At 50.9% G+C, this 21,075-nt stretch overlaps 1 protein-coding gene across 2 annotated transcripts in view; it reads right to left on the bottom strand.

Annotated features, from left to right (window-relative positions):
* Nucleotides 1-21,075, bottom strand: part of LOC142467638 (relaxin receptor 1-like) — a 131,342-nt gene that overhangs the window by 55,522 nt on the left and 54,745 nt on the right. Inside the window, exons 1-2 of one of the 2 annotated variants that reach the window (XM_075573576.1) lie at nucleotides 7,147-7,289; nucleotides 4,063-4,209 (exon numbers count right to left, since the gene is read on the bottom strand). In XM_075573576.1, coding sequence (XP_075429691.1) covers nucleotides 4,063-4,209; nucleotides 7,147-7,186 — 187 coding nt within the window. In that variant the 5' untranslated portion in view covers nucleotides 7,187-7,289. Of the gene's footprint in view, nucleotides 1-4,062; nucleotides 4,210-7,146; nucleotides 7,290-21,075 lie in introns of those variants that run through there. The other variant, XM_075573575.1, reaches the window with a different exon arrangement.

Below are 21,075 nucleotides of genomic sequence, written 5' to 3' on the forward strand. Positions count from 1 at the left end.
GCCACAGCCAAAGCCCATCCTTCCACTCTCATTTGAGATATCTCAGTGACTTGAATGAGAGTGGATGGAGGAGAACCCTCAGTCCTGCTGGGATTGGAGCCCTTCCTCCAGTTTAGTACTGTCTCCTCCAGAAGGTGCTTGAGATCAGCAGTCCTCAGTCGCTCAAGGAGAACTTTTTCCAAGTACAGTCTTTCTACTGACCACGTGATCATGAGCTTTCCCCTGTGTCGGGCGCTCCTCTTTTTGTAGGCAGACTGTATGGCGACAATCACAGAGCGTTTATGCAAATCGCTTTCTCTCGCCATCTTTCCCATATGCTCCACTTTAGCACCAAATGTCCACCTCATGGTATCACAAGAGTGCCCAAGAACAGCCACCTGAGCCCTCAGTTCTTGAAGCTGTCTTCCTGCACTTTTCCCATTCAACGTAGTCGCCAGTTCAGCTTCTTTGGGATTGACTTGCGATTCCAGCTCCATTTCCAGAGAATGTCCTATCTTTTCAGCTTCCTCAGCTAAGGATTCTTCTGGCTTTGATTCTGCACTCCTACCTCTGTTTGTTGCCTGTTGGGCGATTGCAGGTTTGGCTAGTGCTTTCTTAGGTGGCTCAAACTTCGTAACCTTGTTTTGAAGGTGAGTGGTGTCCCCAGCTCTCACTGTACACTTGTCCTCACGGGCCTTAGTTACTGTGGGACACCGATGCTTGGACAGAGCCAATACCTTTTCCCGTATTGGAGGCATCTGTAAGTTACTGGGCTGCAGAGTCTCACTCTGTTTAAGTGTTTCCTGCCATTCTCCTTTCAGGGTCTTTATTTCTTCCCTGTGCTTTCTCTGAGCTTGCTTCCACCTATCATTCATTATTTTGTGGAGCACTGTGAACTTCTTCGCTTGGGCCGCAGATACTCGTCTCAGTTTCTGGACCTTTTTGCGCTCCCTCTTGTACCGAGTCACCTGGCCTCTAAGCTTGGCCTCTAGCGATGCTTTGGTGATGGTCAGGGTAGCCTTCAGTTTATCCTGCTGCCTTGCGAGGACGCACTGGGTAATCTGACGTTCCTGCAGCACTTGTATTTCCTTAGCAGCCTGCAGATTTTCTTCCTGCAGAGTTCTCTCCAAGAACAGGCAAATCATGTAGGAAGTCACAAGAAACCCCAGAGTAACATAGAAGGATCTGCAGGCCACTCTCGCCTTGTCTAATGTGAGTGTTCATGACTCAACTATCAGAAAAAGACTGAACAAGAACGGTGTTCATGGAAGGACAGCGAGGAGGAAACCACTGCTCTCTAAAAAGAACATTGCTGTCTGAAGTTCGGCAAAGAGGAAATAGATGATCCACAAGACTTCTGGAACAATGTTCCCTGGACAGACCCGTTAAAGGTAGAACTTTTGGCCTGAATGAGAAACGTTATGTTTGGCGAAAACCAAAACTGTGTTCGAAAAGAAGAACCTCATCCCAACCATCAGGCATGGTGAAGGGAGTGTGATAGTTTGGGGCTGCTTTGCTTTCTCAGGACCTGGACGACGCGCCATCATTGACATTCTAGAGGAAAATGTCAGGCCATCCATCTGTGAGAAAAAGTGTGTCATGATCTACAAAAGAATGGCTGCAGAAGAAGAAAATCCGCATTTTAGAATGGCCTAGTCAAAGTCCGGACCTAAACCCCATTGAAATGTTGTGGCAGGACCTGAAGTGAGCTGTCCATGCAAGGAAGCCCTCAAATGTTACCGAGCTGAAGTAATTCTGTGAGGAGGAATGGGATTAACACACACATTCCCAGCACGCTCTAACTCCAACACCCAGGAGGAATGGGACAAAATTCCTCAAACCCGATGTGAGAGACTGACCAGCAGTTACAGGAAAAGCGCGGTTGAAGTCATTGCTGCTCAAGGGGGCGCCACCAGGTACTGAATCTAACGGGTCACATACTTTCTCACACATGGATAGTGAATGTTGAAGCTGAGGTATTAAGCAAATTCTTTGCCTCTGTGTTTACCAGGGAAGAATCAAGTTCAATAGTAGTGCCACAGGAGGAAGCCACAACCTCCATATTAATGAACAATTGGTTAACTAAGTAAGAAGTTCATAGGCAGCTTGATAAAATTAAAGTAAATAAGGCACCTGGCCCCGATGGCATACATCCAAGAGTTCTCAAGGAGTTAAGCTCAGTAATAGCAAAACCATTACATTTAATATTCAAGGACTCCATTTCCACAGGCTCAGTACCACAAGATTGGCGTAAAGCAGATGTGGTGCCTATATTTTAAAAAGGAGCTAGATCACTCCCGGGGAATTACAGACCTGTAAGCCTGACTTCAATAGTAGGGAAACTACTTGAAGGTTTAATACGGGATAATATTCAGGAATACCTAAAGGAAAACAAAATTATTAGTAATAGTCAGCATGGATTTATGAAGGATAGATCTTGCCAAACTAACCTTATTTGTTTCTTTGAGGAGGTAAGTAGGAATTTAGACCAGGGTAATGCAGTTGATGTGGTTTACTTAGATTTTCAAAGGCTTTTGATACGGTTTCACACAAGAGGTTGGTGTAGAAAATAAAGTAAATTGGACTCAGTAAAAATATATGCACCTGGATTTAAAACTGGCTGAAGGACAGACAACAGAGGGTTGTCATAAATGGAACTTTTTCAGGTTGGGCTAATGTTGTGAGTGGAGTACCTCAGGGATCGGTACTGGGACCCCTGCTTTTTAACTTGTTTATTAATGACCTTGAGGTTGGCATAGAGAGCAAAGTCTCAATTTTTGCTGATGATACTAAATTGTGTAAGGTAATAGAATCAGAGCAGGATGTAATTTCTCTTCAGAAGGACTTGGAGAGACTGGAAGGTGAGCAGGTAAATGGCAGATGAGGTTTAATACAGATAAATGTAAGGTTATGCATTTGGGATGCAAGAATAAAATGGCGACTTCCAAATCAAATGGGGATAAATTGGGGGAATCCTTGATGGAGAAGGATTTAGGAGTGCTTGTAGACAGCAGGCTTAGCAATAGTGCCCAAAGTCATGCAGTAGCTGCAAAGGCAAACAAGATCTTATATTGCATTAAACGGGCAATGGATGGAAGGGAAGTAAACATAATTATGCCCCTTTACAAAGCACTAGTAAGACCTCACCTTGAATACGGAGTACAATTTTGGGCACCACTCCTTAGAAAAGATATTATGGAACTAGAGAGAGTGCAGAGAAGAGCCACCAAATGAATAAAGGGGATGGACAATCCAACTTATTTGGAGAGGCTAGCTTAATTAGATTTATTTACATTAGAAAAGGTGTCAAAGAGGGGGTATGATAACTATATACAAATATATCCGGGGACAGTGCAGGGAGCTTTCAAAAGAACTATTCATCCCACGGGCAGTACAAAGAACTCGGGGCCATCCCTTAAGGTTGGAGGAAAGGAGATTTCACCAGCAACAAAGGAAAGGGTTCTTTACAGTAAGGGCAGTTACAGTGTGGGATTCATTACCCATGGAGACTGTGATGGCAGATACAATAGATTTGTTCAAAAAAAGGTTGGACATCTTTTTAGAAAGGAAAGGTATACAGGTATATACCAAATAAGTATACATGGGAAGGATGTTGATCCAGGGATTAATCCGATTGCCAATTCTTGGAGTCAGGAAGGAATTTATTTTTCCCCTTATGAGATATCATTGGATGATATGTTACTGGGGTTTTTTGTTTGCCTTCCTCTGGATCAATAAGTAAGTATAGATATAGGATAAAGTATCTGTTGTCTAAATTTAGCATAGGTTGAACTTGATGGATGTAAGTCTTTTAACAACCTCATCTACTATGTAACTATGTAACTATGTAATTATACAATGTAACTATTTAATCATTTGTGGATAAAGAAATGCTGAAAAAGTATCATGTGTTTGTGTCATTTATTTGATCAGGTTTTCTTTATTTATTATTAGGACTTAGATTAAGATCTAATAACATTTTAGGTTTGAATGATGTGAAATATGTGAAAATCCGGGTGGCTCACACACTTTCTCGCCCTGCATGTGGAAACCGTCTGTCCGTGTAAAACCCGCCCTACTTACCGCAGTTTTCCTCGTCCGCTCCGTTGGTGCAGTCCTTGTGCCCGTTGCAGTGCAGGAGTTGGGGTAAACATACAGACAGATTCCCACAGGGGAACTGCCCCAGGGGGCAAATACCACTGTCCAGGTTGGAGGGAATCATCAGAGAACCTACAACACACAGGGAACAAGAGATCGTTATTATCGCAATATATACACACACACACACACACACACACTCACACTCACACTCACCATATACCAGTGATGCAGGGGCCATGCATCGCTGTCCTGAAGAGCTTACAGTCTAATCTTTAATATCATGGTCAAGAACAACTGTCACTCGTTGTTTCTTTGAAATACACATGGCCAGAGCACCGGCAAGCGTGGTTATCCCAACTTCCCAGGACCACAGACACACACACACACACGCACACACACACACACACACACACACACACACACACACACACACACACACACACACACACACACACACACACACAGACACACAGACACACTGACACACTGACACACTGACACACTGACACACAGACACACTGACACACTGACACACACACACACACACAGACACGCACACACAGACACGCACACACAGACACACACAGACACACACAGACACACACAGACGCGTTATTGATGATTCTGTGCGCCCTATAACTCGCTCCGAACGCTTCTGATCAACTCCCCAAATCACGAGCGCGTTGAGGCCAAATAAGTTCAACATAATTTGTCACAAATGCAGCTACAAAGTTTCTTTGACACACAGATCCCGAGGAGTATTATCTGTTAGAATTACAGATCCCGAGGAGTATTATCTGTTAGAATTACAGATCCCGAGGAGTATTATCTGTTAGAATCACAGATCCCGAGGAGTATTATCTGTTAGAATCACAGATCCCGAGGAGTATTATCTGTTAGAATTACAGATCCCGAGGAGTATTATCTGTTAGAATCACAGGTCCAGAGGAGTATTATCTGTTAGAATTACAGATCCCGAGGAGTATTATCTGTTAGAATCACAGATCCCGAGGAGTATTATCTGTTAGAATCACAGATCCCGAGGAGTATTATCTGCTAGAATTACAGATCCCGAGGAGTATTATCTGCTAGAATTACAGATCCCGAGGAGTATTATCTGCTAGAATTACAGATCCCGAGGAGTATTATCTGTTAGAATCACAGATCCCGAGGAGTATTATCTGTTAGAATTACAGATCCCGAGAGTATTATCTGTTAGAATTACAGATCCCGAGGAGTATTATCTGTTAGAATCACAGATCCCGAGGAGTATTATCTGTTAGAATTACAGATCCCGAGGAGTATTATCTGTTAGAATTACAGATCCCGAGGAGTATTATCTGTTAGAATCACAGATCCCGAGGAGTATTATCTGTTAGAATCACAGATCCCGAGGAGTATTATCTGTTAGAATTACAGATCCCGAGGAGTATTATCTGTTAGAATTACAGATCCCGAGGAGTATTATCTGTTAGAATCACAGATCCCGAGGAGTATTATCTGTTAGAATCACAGATCCCGAGGAGTATTATCTGTTAGAATTACAGATCCGAGGAGTATTATCTGTTAGAATCACAGATCCCGAGGAGTATTATCTGTTAGAATCACAGATCCCGAGGAGTATTATCTGTTAGAATTACAGATCCCGAGGAGTATTATCTGTTAGAATTACAGATCCCGAGGAGTATTATCTGTTAGAATCACAGATCCCAAGGAGTATTATCTGTTAGAATCACAGATCCCGAGGAGTATTATCTGTTAGAATCACAGATCCCGAGGAGTATTATCTGTTAGAATTACAGATCCGAGGAGTATTATCTGTTAGAATCACAGATCCCGAGGAGTATTATCTGTTAGAATCACAGATCCCGAGGAGTATTATCTGTTAGAATTACAGATCCCGAGGAGTATTATCTGTTAGAATTACAGATCCCGAGGAGTATTATCTGTTAGAATCACAGATCCCGAGGAGTATTATCTGTTAGAATTACAGATCCCGAGGAGTATTATCTGTTAGAATCACAGATCCCGAGGAGTATTATCTGTTAGAATTACAAGGGCCACACAACACATTAATAACGGTTCTTAAGTTCCAAATAGAAGGATTTCATAACGTCCATTTAATGTGTTACTGTCAATATTTAATGTTTCAGCCAGTTCTCCCTGAGCTCGCGGAGCGGGATCTCCGTGAGCTCGCGGAGCGGGATCTCCGTGAGCTCGCGGAGCGGATCTCCGTGAGCTCGCGGAGCGGATCTCCCTGAGCTCGCAGAGCGGGATCTCCATGGAAATAGCCGGTGCTTCTCTGATACGAAGGCGCACGAGCGCGAGGGATGAAAACGCATTCATGGAGCCTGGCTGCGGATTTTGGACTGAAATTGCTCCCTGCATCTGCTTGCAATTGGAGGACGGTTTATAGCGGGGAGAGACCAACCCCCAGTTCTCAAGGGCCACCAACCGGTCAGGTTTTAACGATATCCCCGTTTCAGCACAGGTGGCTCAATCAGAATGACTGAGCCACTGATTGAGCCACCTGTGCTGAAGCGGGGTTATCACTAATACCTGGCCTGCTGGTGGCCCTTGAGGACTGGTGCTGACCGGCGCTGGTTTACAGGAAGAGTGAGAGAGGTGTTGCATATATCTCTGTATTCCTCTTATCTGTGAGATAAGATGCCTGTCTGTGCGCTAATCCCACTGCAGACAGGCGCCCGGAAATGTCACAGCGTGACTGACATGTGTCACATTTTCCTTCACTGGGTTTTTTTTTTAGGAAACCTGGTGCACTTTTTCCTCCACTTTTGCCCTAATTTTGTAGCTGGGGCACTTTCATCACAATCCCCATTGTCAGTCACTGCTATTCCTGTGGGATTTGAGGTTTCTGTGCATTAAATGCATTATTTAGTAGGACTGCAGACGTATCTCCATTTCCTCCGCTGAATCCCCTCTGTGGGGCATTGTCAGGAGGTGGGACGGCACTTTTATACATAGAAAACAATGTGCTATTCTGACCTATATCTATCTGATCATCTGTTCCATGAGCTGCACCTCTCAATCCAGAACCAGCCATACCATCCATAATGAGGGACTTCATCGCTGCTTTTGTATCCATCAGAACCGAATTGTGTCTGTTTTACAACCACTGCCAAGAGAATCGGTGAGTCATCTCAAAGTGATGAGTCTTCAAAGAAAAACTAGCTGTCTCTGAGCGGGTCCACTGATTCTGCACTTCTTAGTGCCAAGCTTAGCCATACAAACTGTGTAATGCAGCCGGCAAACACCCCAGGGAAGTAACCCTGTTTAAAATGCATAGGAAGATTTTTTTTTTAATTGACACGCCCAGTGGTTCATTTGCCTGTAATTACCCAGAATCCTCATCTTCAGTTTTATCACTAAACAAAATGTGACAATGAGGAGAGTGAAAGCACAGGTCTGGGGACATGTGAAATACACGCAGACACAAACATGTACACACGTTCACAGCAGCAGGTCTGGGGACATGTGAAATACACGCAGACACAAACATGTACACACGTTCACAGCAGCAGGTCTGGGGACATGTGGGATACACGCAGACACAAACATGTACACACGTTCACAGCAGCAGGTCTGGGGACATGAGGGATACACGCAGACACAAACATGTACACACGTTCACAGCAGCAGGTTTGGGGACATGTGGGATACACGCAGACACAAACATGTACACACGTTCACAGCAGCAGGTCTGGGGACATGAGGGATACACGCAGACACAAACATGTACACACGTTCACAGCAGCAGGTCTGGGGACATGTGGGATACACGCAGACACAAACATGTACACACGTTCACAGCAGCAGGTCTGGGGACATGTGGAATACACGCAGACACAAACATGTACACACGTTCACAGCAGCAGGTCTGGGGACATGTGGGATACACGCAGACACAAACATGTACACACGTTCACAGCAGCAGGTCTGGGGACATGTGGAATACACGCAGACACAAACATGTACACACGTTCACAGCAGCAGGTCTGGGGACATGTGAAATACACGCAGACACAAACATGTACACACGTTCACAGCAGCAGGTTTGGGGACATGTGGGATACACGCAGACACAAACATGTACACACGTTCACAGCAGCAGGTCTGGGGACATGTGGGATACACGCAGACACAAACATGTACACACGTTCACAGCAGCAGGTCTGGGGACATGTGGGATACACGCAAACACAAACATGTACACACGTTCACAGCAGCAGGTCTGGGGACATGTGAAATACACGCAGACACAAACATGTACACACGTTCACAGCAGCAGGTCTGGGGACATGTGGGATACACGCAGACACAAACATGTACACACGTTCACAGCAGCAGGTCTGGGGACATGTGGGATACACGCAGACACAAACATGTACACACGTTCACAGCAGCAGGTCTGGGGACATGTGGGATACACGCAGACACAAACATGTACACATGTTCACAGCAGCAGGTCTGGGGACATGTGAAATACACGCAGACACAAACATGTACACACGTTCACAGCAGCAGGTCTGGGGACATGTGAAATACACGCAGACACAAACATGTACACACGTTCACAGCAGCAGGTTTGGGGACATGTGGGATACACGCAGACACAAACATGTACACACGTTCACAGCAGCAGGTCTGGGGACATGTGAAATACACGCAGACACAAACATGTACACACGTTCACAGCAGCAGGTCTGGGGACATGTGGGATACACGCAGACACAAACATGTACACACGTTCACAGCAGCAGGTCTGGGGACATGAGGGATACACGCAGACACAAACATGTACACACGTTCACAGCAGCAGGTCTGGGGACATGTGGGATACACGCAGACACAAACATGTACACACGTTCACAGCAGCAGGTCTGGGGACATGAGGGATACACGCAGACACAAACATGTACACACGTTCACAGCAGCAGGTCTGGGGACATGTGGGATACACGCAGACACAAACATGTACACACGTTCACAGCAGCAGGTCTGGGGACATGTGGGATACACGCAGACACAAACATGTACACACGTTCACAGCAGCAGGTCTTGGGACATGAGGGATACACGCAGACACAAACATGTACACACGTTCACAGCAGCAGGTCTGGGGACATGTGGGATACACGCAGACACAAACATGTACACACGTTCACAGCAGCAGGTCTGGGGACATGTGGAATACACGCACACACAAACATGTACACACGTTCACAGCAGCAGGTCTGGGGACATGTGGGATACACGCAGACACAAACATGTACACACGTTCACAGCTGCAGGTCTGGGGACATGTGGGATACACGCAGACACAAACATGTACACACATTCACAGCAGCAGGTCTGGGGACATGTGGGATACACGCAGACACAAACATGTACACATGTTCACAGCAGCAGGTCTGGGGACATGTGGGATACACGCAGACACAAACATGTACACACGTTCACAGCAGCAGGTCTGGGGACATGTGGGATACACGCAGGCACAAACATGTACACACGTTCACAGCAGCAGGTCTGGGGACATGTGGGATACACGCAGACACAAACATGTACACACGTTCACAGCTGCAGGTCTGGGGACATGTGGGATACACGGTGACACAAACATGTACACACGTTCACAGCAGCAGGTCTGGGGACATGTGGGATACACGCACACACAAACATGTACACACGTTCACAGCAGCAGGCCTGGGGACATGTGGGATACACGCAGACACAAACATGTACACACGTTCACAGCAGCAGGTCTGGGGACATGTGGGATACACGCAGACACAAACATGTACACACGTTCACAGCAGCAGGTCTGGGGACATGTGGGATACACGCAGACACAAACATGTACACACGTTCACAGCAGCAGGTCTGGGGACATGTGGGATACACGCACACACAAACATGTACACACGTTCACAGCAGCAGGTCTGGGGACATGTGGGATACACGCACACACAAACATGTACACACGTTCACAGCAGCAGGTCTGGGGACATGTGGGATACACGCAGACACAAACATGTACACACGTTCACAGCAGCAGGTCTGGGGACATGTGGGATACACGCAGACACAAACATGTACACACGTTCACAGCAGCAGGTCTGGGGACATGTGGGATACACACAGACACAAACATGTACACACGTTCACAGCAGCAGGTCTGGGGACATGTGGAATACACGCAGACACAAACATGTACACACGTTCACAGCAGCAGGTCTGGGGACATGTGGAATACACGCAGACACAAACATGTACACACGTTCACAGCAGCAGGTCTGGGGACATGTGGAATACACGCAGACACAAACATGTACACACGTTCACAGCAGCAGGTCTGGGGACATGTGGAATACACGCAGGCACAAACATGTACACACGTTCACAGCAGCAGGTCTGGGGACATGTGGAATACACGCAGACACAAACATGTACACACGTTCACAGCAGCAGGTCTGGGGACATGTGGAATACACGCAGACACAAACATGTACACACGTTCACAGCAGCAGGTCTGGGGACATGTGAAATACACGCAGACACAAACATGTACACACGTTCAAAGCAGCAGGTCTGGGGACATGTGGGATACACGCACACACAAACATGTACACACGTTCACAGCAGCAGGTCTGGGGACATGTGGGATACACGCAGACACAAACATGTACACACGTTCACAGCAGCAGGTCTGGGGACATGTGGAATACACGCAGACACAAACATGTACACACGTTCACAGCAGCAGGTCTGGGGACATGTGGAATACACGCAGGCACAAACATGTACACACGTTCACAGCAGCAGGTTTGGGGACATGTGGGATACACGCACACACAAACATGTACACACGTTCACAGCAGCAGGTCTGGGGACATGTGGGATACACGCAGACACAAACATGTACACACGTTCACAGCAGCAGGTCTGGGGACATGTGAAATACACGCAGACACAAACATGTACACACGTTCACAGCAGCAGGTCTGGGGACATGTGGGATACACGCACACACAAACATGTACACACGTTCACAGCAGCAGGTCTGGGGACATGTGAAATACACGCAGACACAAACATGTACACACGTTCACAGCAGCAGGTCTGGGGACATGTGGGATACACGCACACACAAACATGTACACACGTTCACAGCAGCAGGTCTGGGGACATGTGGAATACACGCAGACACAAACATGTACACACGTTCACAGCAGCAGGTTTGGGGACATGTGGAATACACGCAGACACAAACATGTACACACGTTCACAGCAGCAGGTCTGGGGACATGTGAAATACACGCAGACACAAACATGTACACACGTTCACAGCAGCAGGTCTGGGGACATGTGAAATACACGCAGACACAAACATGTACACACGTTCAAAGCAGCAGGTTTGGGGACATGTGGGATACACGCACACACAAACATGTACACACGTTCACAGCAGCAGGTCTGGGGACATGTGGGATACACGCAGACACAAACATGTACACACGTTCACAGCAGCAGGTCTGGGGACATGTGGAATACACGCAGACACAAACATGTACACACGTTCACAGCAGCAGGTCTGGGGACATGTGGAATACACGCAGGCACAAACATGTACACACGTTCACAGCAGCAGGTTTGGGGACATGTGGGATACACGCACACACAAACATGTACACACGTTCACAGCAGCAGGTCTGGGGACATGTGGGATACACGCAGACACAAACATGTACACACGTTCACAGCAGCAGGTCTGGGGACATGTGAAATACACGCAGACACAAACATGTACACACGTTCACAGCAGCAGGTCTGGGGACATGTGGGATACACGCACACACAAACATGTACACACGTTCACAGCAGCAGGTCTGGGGACATGTGAAATACACGCAGACACAAACATGTACACACGTTCACAGCAGCAGGTCTGGGGACATGTGGGATACACGCACACACAAACATGTACACACGTTCACAGCAGCAGGTCTGGGGACATGTGGAATACACGCAGACACAAACATGTACACACGTTCACAGCAGCAGGTTTGGGGACATGTGGAATACACGCAGACACAAACATGTACACACGTTCACAGCAGCAGGTCTGGGGACATGTGAAATACACGCAGACACAAACATGTACACACGTTCACAGCAGCAGGTCTGGGGACATGTGAAATACACGCAGACACAAACATGTACACACGTTCACAGCAGCAGGTCTGGGGACATGTGGGATACACGCAGACACAAACATGTACACACGTTCACAGCAGCAGGTCTGGGGACATGTGGAATACACGCAGACACAAACATGTACACACGTTCACAGCAGCAGGTCTGGGGACATGTGAAATACACGCAGACACAAACATGTACACACGTTCACAGCAGCAGGTCTGGGGACATGTGAAATACACGCAGACACAAACATGTACACACGTTCACAGCAGCAGGTCTGGGGACATGTGAAATACACGCAGACACAAACATGTACACACGTTCACAGCAGCAGGTCTGGGGACATGTGGGATACACGCACACACAAACATGTACACACGTTCACAGCAGCAGGTCTGGGGACATGTAGGATACACGCAGACACAAACATGTACACACGTTCACAGCAGCAGGTCTGGGGACATGTGGGATACACGCAGACACAAACATGTACACACGTTCACAGCAGCAGGTCTGGGGACATGTGGGATACACGCAGACACAAACATGTACACACGTTCACAGCAGCAGGTCTGGGGACATGTGGGAATACACGCAGACACAAACATGTACACACGTTCACAGCAGCAGGTCTGGGGACATGTGGGATACACGCAGACACAAACATGTACACACGTTCACAGCAGCAGGTCTGGGGACATGTGGGATACACGCAGACACAAACATGTACACACGTTCACAGCAGCAGGTCTGGGGACATGTGGAATACACGCACACACAAACATGTACACACGTTCACAGCAGCAGGTCTGGGGACATGTGGAATACACGCACACACAAACATGTACACACGTTCACAGCAGCAGGTCTGGGGACATGTGGAATACACGCAGACACAAACATGTACACACGTTCACAGCAGCAGGTCTGGGGACATGTGGAATACACGCACACACAAACATGTACACACGTTCACAGCAGCAGGTTTGGGGACATGTGGAATACACGCAGACACAAACATGTACACACGTTCACAGCAGCAGGTCTGGGGACATATGGGATACACGCACACACAAACATGTACACACGTTCACAGCAGCAGGTTTGGGGACATGTGGGATACACGCACACACAAACATGTACACACGTTCACAGCAGCAGGTCTGGGGACATGTGGGATACACGCAGACACAAACATGTACACACGTTCACAGCAGCAGGTTTGGGGACATGTGGGATACACGCACACACAAACATGTACACACGTTCACAGCAGCAGGTCTGGGGACATGTGGGATACACGCAGACACAAACATGTACACACGTTCACAGCAGCAGGTCTGGGGACATGTGGGATACACGCAGACACAAACATGTACACACGTTCACAGCAGCAGGTCTGGGGACATGTGGGATACACGCAGACACAAACATGTACACACGTTCACAGCAGCAGGTCTGGGGAGATGTGAAAGACACGCAGACACAAACATGTACACACGTTCACAGCAGCAGGTCTGGGGACATGTGGGATACACGCAGACACAAACATGTACACATGTTCACAGCAGCAGGTCTGGGGACATGTGGGATACACGCAGACACAAACATGTACACACGTTCACAGCAGCAGGTCTGGGGACATGTGGAATACACGCAGACACAAACATGTACACACGTTCACAGCAGCAGGTCTGGGGAGATGTGGGATACACGCAGACACAAACATGTACACACGTTCACAGCAGCAGGTCTGGGGACATGTGGGATACACGCAGACACAAACATGTACACACGTTCACAGCAGGAGGTCTGGGGACATGTGGGATACACGCACACACAAACATGTACACACGTTCACAGGAGCAGGTCTGGGGACATGTGAAATACACGCAGACACAAACATGTACACACGTTCACAGCAGCAGGTCTGGGGACATGTGAAATACACGCACACACAAACATGTACACACGTTCACAGCAGCAGGTCTGGGGACATGTGGGATACACGCAGACACAAACATGTACACACGTTCACAGCAGCAGGTCTGGGGACATGTGAAATACACGCAGACACAAACATGTACACACGTTCACAGCAGCAGGTCTGGGGACATGTGAAATACACGCAGACACAAACATGTACACACGTTCACAGCAGCAGGTTTGTGAAAGGGAATTCCGTGTCAGACACGTGCGTTTATACCGTCTTCTCTGCTTCGCGAGGGTGCGTCACATTTACAGGTGAAGCTGCGATTAACCGGAAAAAGCGAGGAGCGCAGCAAGAGGCGAGAGACCTGAAGAGAAAACACGGAACAGGCTCATATAGATGTAGGCTCCCCCCCCCCCTCTGAGGACTACTAATTAGTGTAAGGGGTTAACGGCCTTAATGAGTTAACCCTGCGGGATCACTTAGGTATTGCCCCTCCCCACCATCTGATGTAGGATGTCTTTGGCCAGTGATGTCACCACAGGGAGATAGAAGGGTATATGTAGCTCCACCCCATGTTCTAGAAGCAATTTCCTCGGAGTTCTGGCAGAGGGCCTCACCGTGAGTCCTGTAAATATATTTGTGAATAGATATGTATATTAAGAGTGTCCTGTCCCTGTTCATTGTTTCCAGTTAAGGAGTGTGCCCTATATAGTTAGCACCTATAGTAATGACCCAGGATGGTTCTCATGCGGGGAGAGGAGTGAGCGTGTGTTAGCAGGAGTTCTCAGATTTGAAGCTCCAGAGCATAATCGGATCGGCCGCACCGCCAGGTCCTAAGTACAGGACCCGACCCAATATGCATGGACGAGGTATGCAATACACAGTAATGGGGTACTGATCCCAGAAAGCAGAGAGTATTCCCCGCGGGGGTAACCTGAGACGGGGCATTACTGACGCGATGCAGGAGATTGTCCATCTTATCAATACTAAGGGAAAGCAGCATAAGTACCCCCCCAGCGTGGGAGTGAGAGCTGCCAGGGGGACAAGCGCAGAGTAACTTTAGGATTTGCCCCCAGCTAATATGTCTGACAGGAAGAGTCTGTCCTTGTGCAGCGAGCCTTATAAACGGGTGTGAATAAAGCGCTTGTTTGTACTATAAACGTTCCTGGCGCCCGTCCTTACTCTATCTGCATGTCCACACCCAGCCTGCACCCAGCACCCTGACCAGGTCTGAGAGACTGAGCCCAGCCTGCACCCAGCACCCTGACCAGGTCTGAGAGACTGAGCCCAGCCTGCACCCAGCACCCTGACCAGGTCTGAGAGACTGAGCCCAGCCTGCACCCAGCACCCTGACCAGGTGTGAGAGACTGAGCCCAGCCTGCACCGACCCAGCACCCTGACCAGGTCTGAGAGACTGAGCCCAGCCTGCACCCAGCACCCTGACCAGGTCTGAGACTGAGCCCAGCCTGCACCCAGCACCCTGACCAGGTCTGAGAGACTGAGCCCAGCCTGCACCCAGCACCCTGACCAGGTGTGAGAGACTGAGCCCAGCCTGCACCGACCCAGCACCCTGACTAGGTCTGAGAGACTGAGCCCAGCCTGCACCCAGCACCCTGACCAGGTCTGAGAGACTGAGCCCAGCCTGCACCCAGCACCCTGACCAGGTCTGAGAGACTGAGCCCAGCCTGCACCCAGCACCCTGACCAGGTCTGAGAGACTGAGCCCAGCCTGCACCCAGCACCCTGACCAGGTCTGAAAGACTGAGCCCAGCCTGCACCCAGCACCCTGACAAGGTCTGAGAGACTGAGCACAACCTGCACCCAGCACCCTGACCAGGTCTGAGAGACGGAGCCCAGCCTGCACTGACCCAGCACCCTGAGCAGGTCTGAGAGACTGAGCCCAGCCTGCACTGACCCAGCACCCTGAGCAGGTATGAGAGACGGAGCCCAGCCTGCACTGACCCAGCACCCTGACCAGGTCTGAGAGACTGAGCCCAGCCTGCACTGACCCAGCACCCTGACTAGGTCTGAGAGACTGAGCCCAGCCTGCACTGACCCAGCACCCTGACCAGGTCTGAGAGACTGAGCCCAGCCTGCACTGACACAGCACCCTGACCAGGTCTGAGCCCAGTCTGCACCCACCCAGCACCCTGACCAGGTCTGAGAGACTGAGCCCAGCCTGCACCGACCCAGCACCCTGACCAGGTCTGAGAGACGGAGCCCAGCCTGCACTGACCCAGCACCCTGACCAGGTCTGAGAGACTGAGCCCAGCCTGCACTGACCCAGCACCCTGACCAGGTCTGAGACTGAGCCCAGCCTGCACCCAGCACCCTGACCAGGTCTGAGAGACTGAGCACAACCTGCACCCAGCACCCTGACCAGGTCTGACAGACTGAGCCCAGCCTGCACCCAGCACCCTGACCAGGTCTGAGAGACTGAGCCCAGCCTGCACTGACCCAGCACCCTGACCAGGTCTGAGAGACTGAGCCCGGCCTGCACTGACCCAGCACCCTGAGCAGGTCTGAGAGACCGAGCCCAGCCTGCACCCAGCACCCTGACCAGGTCTGAGAGACTGAGCCCAGCCTGCACTGACACAGCACCCTGACCAGGTCTGAGAGACTGAGCCCAGCCTGCACCCAGCACCCTGACCAGGTTTGAGAGACTGAGCCCAGCCTGCACTGACCCAGCACCCTGACCAGGTCTGAGAGACTGAGCCCAGCCTGCACTGACCCAGCACCCTGACCAGGTCTGAGAGACTGAGCCCAGCCTGCACCCAGCACCCTGACCAGGTTTGAGAGACTGAGCCCAGCCTGCACCCAGCACCCTGACCAGGTCTGAGAGACTGAGCCCAGCCTGCACCCAGCACCCTGACCAGGTCTGAGAGACTGAGCCCAGCCTGCACCCAGCACCCTGACCAGGTCTGAGAGACTGAGCCCAGCCTGCACTGACCCAGCACCCTGACCAGGTCTGACAGACTGAGCCCAGCCTGCACCCAGCACCCTGACACGGTGTGAGAGACTGAGCCCAGCCTGCACTGACCCAGCACCCTGACCAGGTCTGAGAGACTGAGCCCAGCCTGCACCCAGCACCCTGACCAGGTCTGACAGACTGAGCACAGCCTGCACCCAGCACCCTGACCAGGTCTGAGAGACTGAGCCCAGCCTGCACCCAGCACCCTGACCAGGTCTGAGAGACTGAGCACAGCCTGCACTGACACAGCACCCTGACCAGGTCTGAGAGACCGAGCCCAGCCTGCACCCAGCACCCTGACCAGGTCTGAGAGACTGAGCCAAACCTGCACTGACCCAGCACCCTGACCAGGTCTGAGAGACTGATCCCAGCCTGCACCCAGCACCCTGACCAGGTCCGAGAGACTGAGCCCAGCCTGCACTGACCCAGCACCCTGACCAGGTCTGAGAGACTGAGCCCAGCCTGCACTGACCCAGCACCCTGACCAGGTCTGAGAGACTGAGCCCGGCCTGCACTGACCCAGCACCCTGAGCAGTTCTGAGAGACCGAGCCCAGCCTGCACCCAGCACCCTGACACGGTGTGAGAGACTGAGCCCAGCCTGCACTGACACAGCACCCTGACCAGGTCTGAGAGACTGAGCCCAGCCTGCACCCAGCACCCTGACCAGGTCTGAGAGACTGAGCCCAGCCTGCACCCAGCACCCTGACCAGGTCTGAGAGACTGAGCCCAGCCTGCACTGACCCAGCACCCTGACCAGGTCTGAGAGACTGAGCCCAGCCTGCACTGACCCAGCACCCTGACCAGGTCTGAGAGACTGAGCCCAGCGTGCACTGACCCAGCACCCTGAGCAGGTCTGAGAGACTGAGCCCAGCCTGCACCCACCCAGCACCCTGACCAGGTTTGAGAGACTGAGCCCAGCCTGCACCCAGCACCCTGACCAGGTCTGAGAGACTGAGCCCAGCCTGCACCCAGCACCCTGACCAGGTCTGAGAGACTGAGCACAGCCTGCACCCAGCACCCTGACTGTGGGGGAGAGAGAGGGAAGCACTGTGGGGGAGAGAGAGGGAAGCACTGTGGGGGAGAGAGAGGGAGGCACTGTGGGAGAGAGAGGGAGGCACTGTGGGAGAGAGAGGGAGGCACTGTGGGGGAGAGAGAGGGAGGCACTGTGGGAGAGAGAGGGAGGCACTGTGGGGGAGAGAGAGGGAGGCACTGTGGGGGAGAGAGAGGGAGGCACTGTGGGGGAGAGAGAGGGAGGCACTGTGGGGGAGAGAGAGGGAAGCACTGTGGGGGAGAGAGAGGGAGGCACTGTGGGGGAGAGAGAGGGAGGCACTGTGGGAGAGAGAGGGAGGCACTGTGGTGGAGAGAGAGGGAGGCACTGTGGGGGAGAGAGGGAGGTACTGTGGGGGAGAGAGAGGGAGGCACTGTGGGAGAGAGAGGGAGGCACTGTGGTGGAGAGAGAGGGAGGCACTGTGGGGGAGAGAGAGGGAAGCACTGTGGGGGAGAGAGAGGGAAGCACTGTGGGGGAGAGAGAGGGAAGCACTGTGGGGGAGAGAGAGGGAGGCACTGTGGGAGAGAGAGGGAGGCACTGTGGGAGAGAGAGGGAGGCACTGTGGGGGAGAGAGAGGGAGGCACTGTGGGAGAGAGAGGGAGGCACTGTGGGGGAGAGAGAGGGAGGCACTGTGGGGGAGAGAGAGGGAGGCACTGTGGGGGAGAGAGAGGGAGGCACTGTGGGGGAGAGAGAGGGAGGCACTGTGGGGGAGAGAGAGGGAGGCACTGTGGGGGAGAGAGAGGGAGGCACTGTGGGAGAGAGAGGGAGGCACTGTGGGAGAGAGAGGGAGGCACTGTGGGGGAGAGAGAGGGAGGCACTGTGGGAGAGAGAGGGAGGCACTGTGGGGGAGAGAGAGGGAGGCACTGTGGGGGAGAGAGAGGGAGGCACTGTGGGGGAGAGAGAGGGAGGCACTGTGGGGGAGAGAGAGGGAGGCACTGTGGGGGAGAGAGAGGGAGACACTGTGGGGGAGAGAGAGGGAGGCACTGTGGGGGGTCTATCACATTATTTCGGCTGCAAATATAAAGGTGGGAATGTCACTTGTGTTCAGTTCTCAAAAATAATGTGTTTTGGTTATGACAAAAACTTGATTTCTTTGGTTTGGGATTTTTACCAAATTGGGGAAATGCTCAAAATGCCATTTTGCATCCGTGGGACTTTGATAAAGGGACCCCAAAAAATCTTAATTTGTAAATGAAAGTCAAGCACAAATATGGTATTGTGAACCCCTCCCACATCCCCCTCCCCCATAACCCCCTCACCCCCTCCCCCCAAGAGAAATGGAGACCCTTTAATCTTTCAGTGTACTAGGAAGACGGTCATAGGGTCAGATACTGAAGCGTCTGAATCTTCCAGGCAGAAAATAGCTTTCTTATTTATTAATAATCAGATCATAAAGACATGAAAATGAAGGTATGAAATTAATTGGAATAAACCTGCAGCTTGTGCAATAAAGATTTGGAAGGTGAGAATCCGACATCGGCAATAAGCTCTTCCCAACCCACATCCATTTATTAGCAATAAGGTGACAGTGTGAAGGGTCCACGAGGGCGACTTTGCACCAAACCGCTAAGATGAGAGAGTGCGGGGGCGAAAACACTGCGCAGAGTGGAGAAAGAAAGCAAGGCGAGAGAAGAATAGAAGGCACCGCTGTGAATGGAGAGGACGGTACCACAGAGCGGAAAGAGGGAGGCACCGCGGAGAGAGGGAGGCACCACGGAGAGAGGACAGGGAGGCACCGTGGAGAGAGGAGAGGCGGCATCGCGGAGAAAGGAGAGGTGGCCCCGCGAAGAGGGGAGGGAGACACCGTGGAGAGGAGAGAGGGAGGCACTATGGAGAGAGGAGAGGCGGCATCGCGGAGAGAGGAGAGGTGGCCCCGCGAAGAGGGGGGGAGGCACCACGGAGAGGAGAGAGGGAGGCACCGTGGAGGCACTGTGGGGGAGAGAGAGGGAGGCACTGTGGGGGAGAGTGAAGGAGGCTCTGTGGAGGAGAGGGAGGGAGGCTCTGTGGGAGGGAAGATAGAGCAAGAATGAAGGGAGGGAGGCACTGTACGGGGGGGAGGCACTGTACTGGAGGAGGCACTGTACTGGAGGAGGCACTGTACTGGAGGAGGCACTGTACTGGAGGAGGCACTGTACTGTAGGAGGCACTGTACTGTAGGAGGCACTGTACTGTAGGAGGCACTGTACTGTAGGAGGCACTGTACTGGAGGAGGCACTGTACTGGAGGAGGCACTGTACTGGAGGAAGCACTGTACGGGAGGAGGCACTGTACGGGAGGAGGCACTGTACTGGAGGAGGCACTGTACTGGAGGAGGCACTGTACGGGAGAGGGAACGAGTGTGTAGGAAAGAACTTGCACAAAATACTCTGTGGTGACAAAGACAATCCCAGCTGGATTTGATTTGCAGCGAGTCCTGACCGGGTCACTAACATGATATAACTCGCTATTTCAGCTTCATTTGTGACAAATACACCTGTAGCAGAGACATGTGTGGTCCTGAAAGCTTGCACTTTAACCGCGAGCTATTACAGGCATCACGTCTACCTAACGTTTGTTTGTAAGTTTATAACTCTTGTTTGTACAATAAATATGTTTTTCAGGAGAATATTGTTGATTTCAGGTCCTGTCCCAGCGATCCAGCAGGAAAACGGCTCTTGAAGAATTCCTGTGGGCTTAGGGTTTTCTCCATAAAATGACGTCAACCTCAGAACAGAACAGGAAGACGCCATAAATTATCTGCCCCTGTCCCACAATCAGCAAATACAACAGGGCCCAGCCTGCCGGTTCCAGAGCAGGGGACAGGGAAGGGGGACAGGGAAG

Source organism: Ascaphus truei, chromosome 16 (genome assembly GCF_040206685.1).
Source record: "Ascaphus truei isolate aAscTru1 chromosome 16, aAscTru1.hap1, whole genome shotgun sequence".
Taxonomy (NCBI): Eukaryota; Metazoa; Chordata; class Amphibia; order Anura; family Ascaphidae; genus Ascaphus; species Ascaphus truei.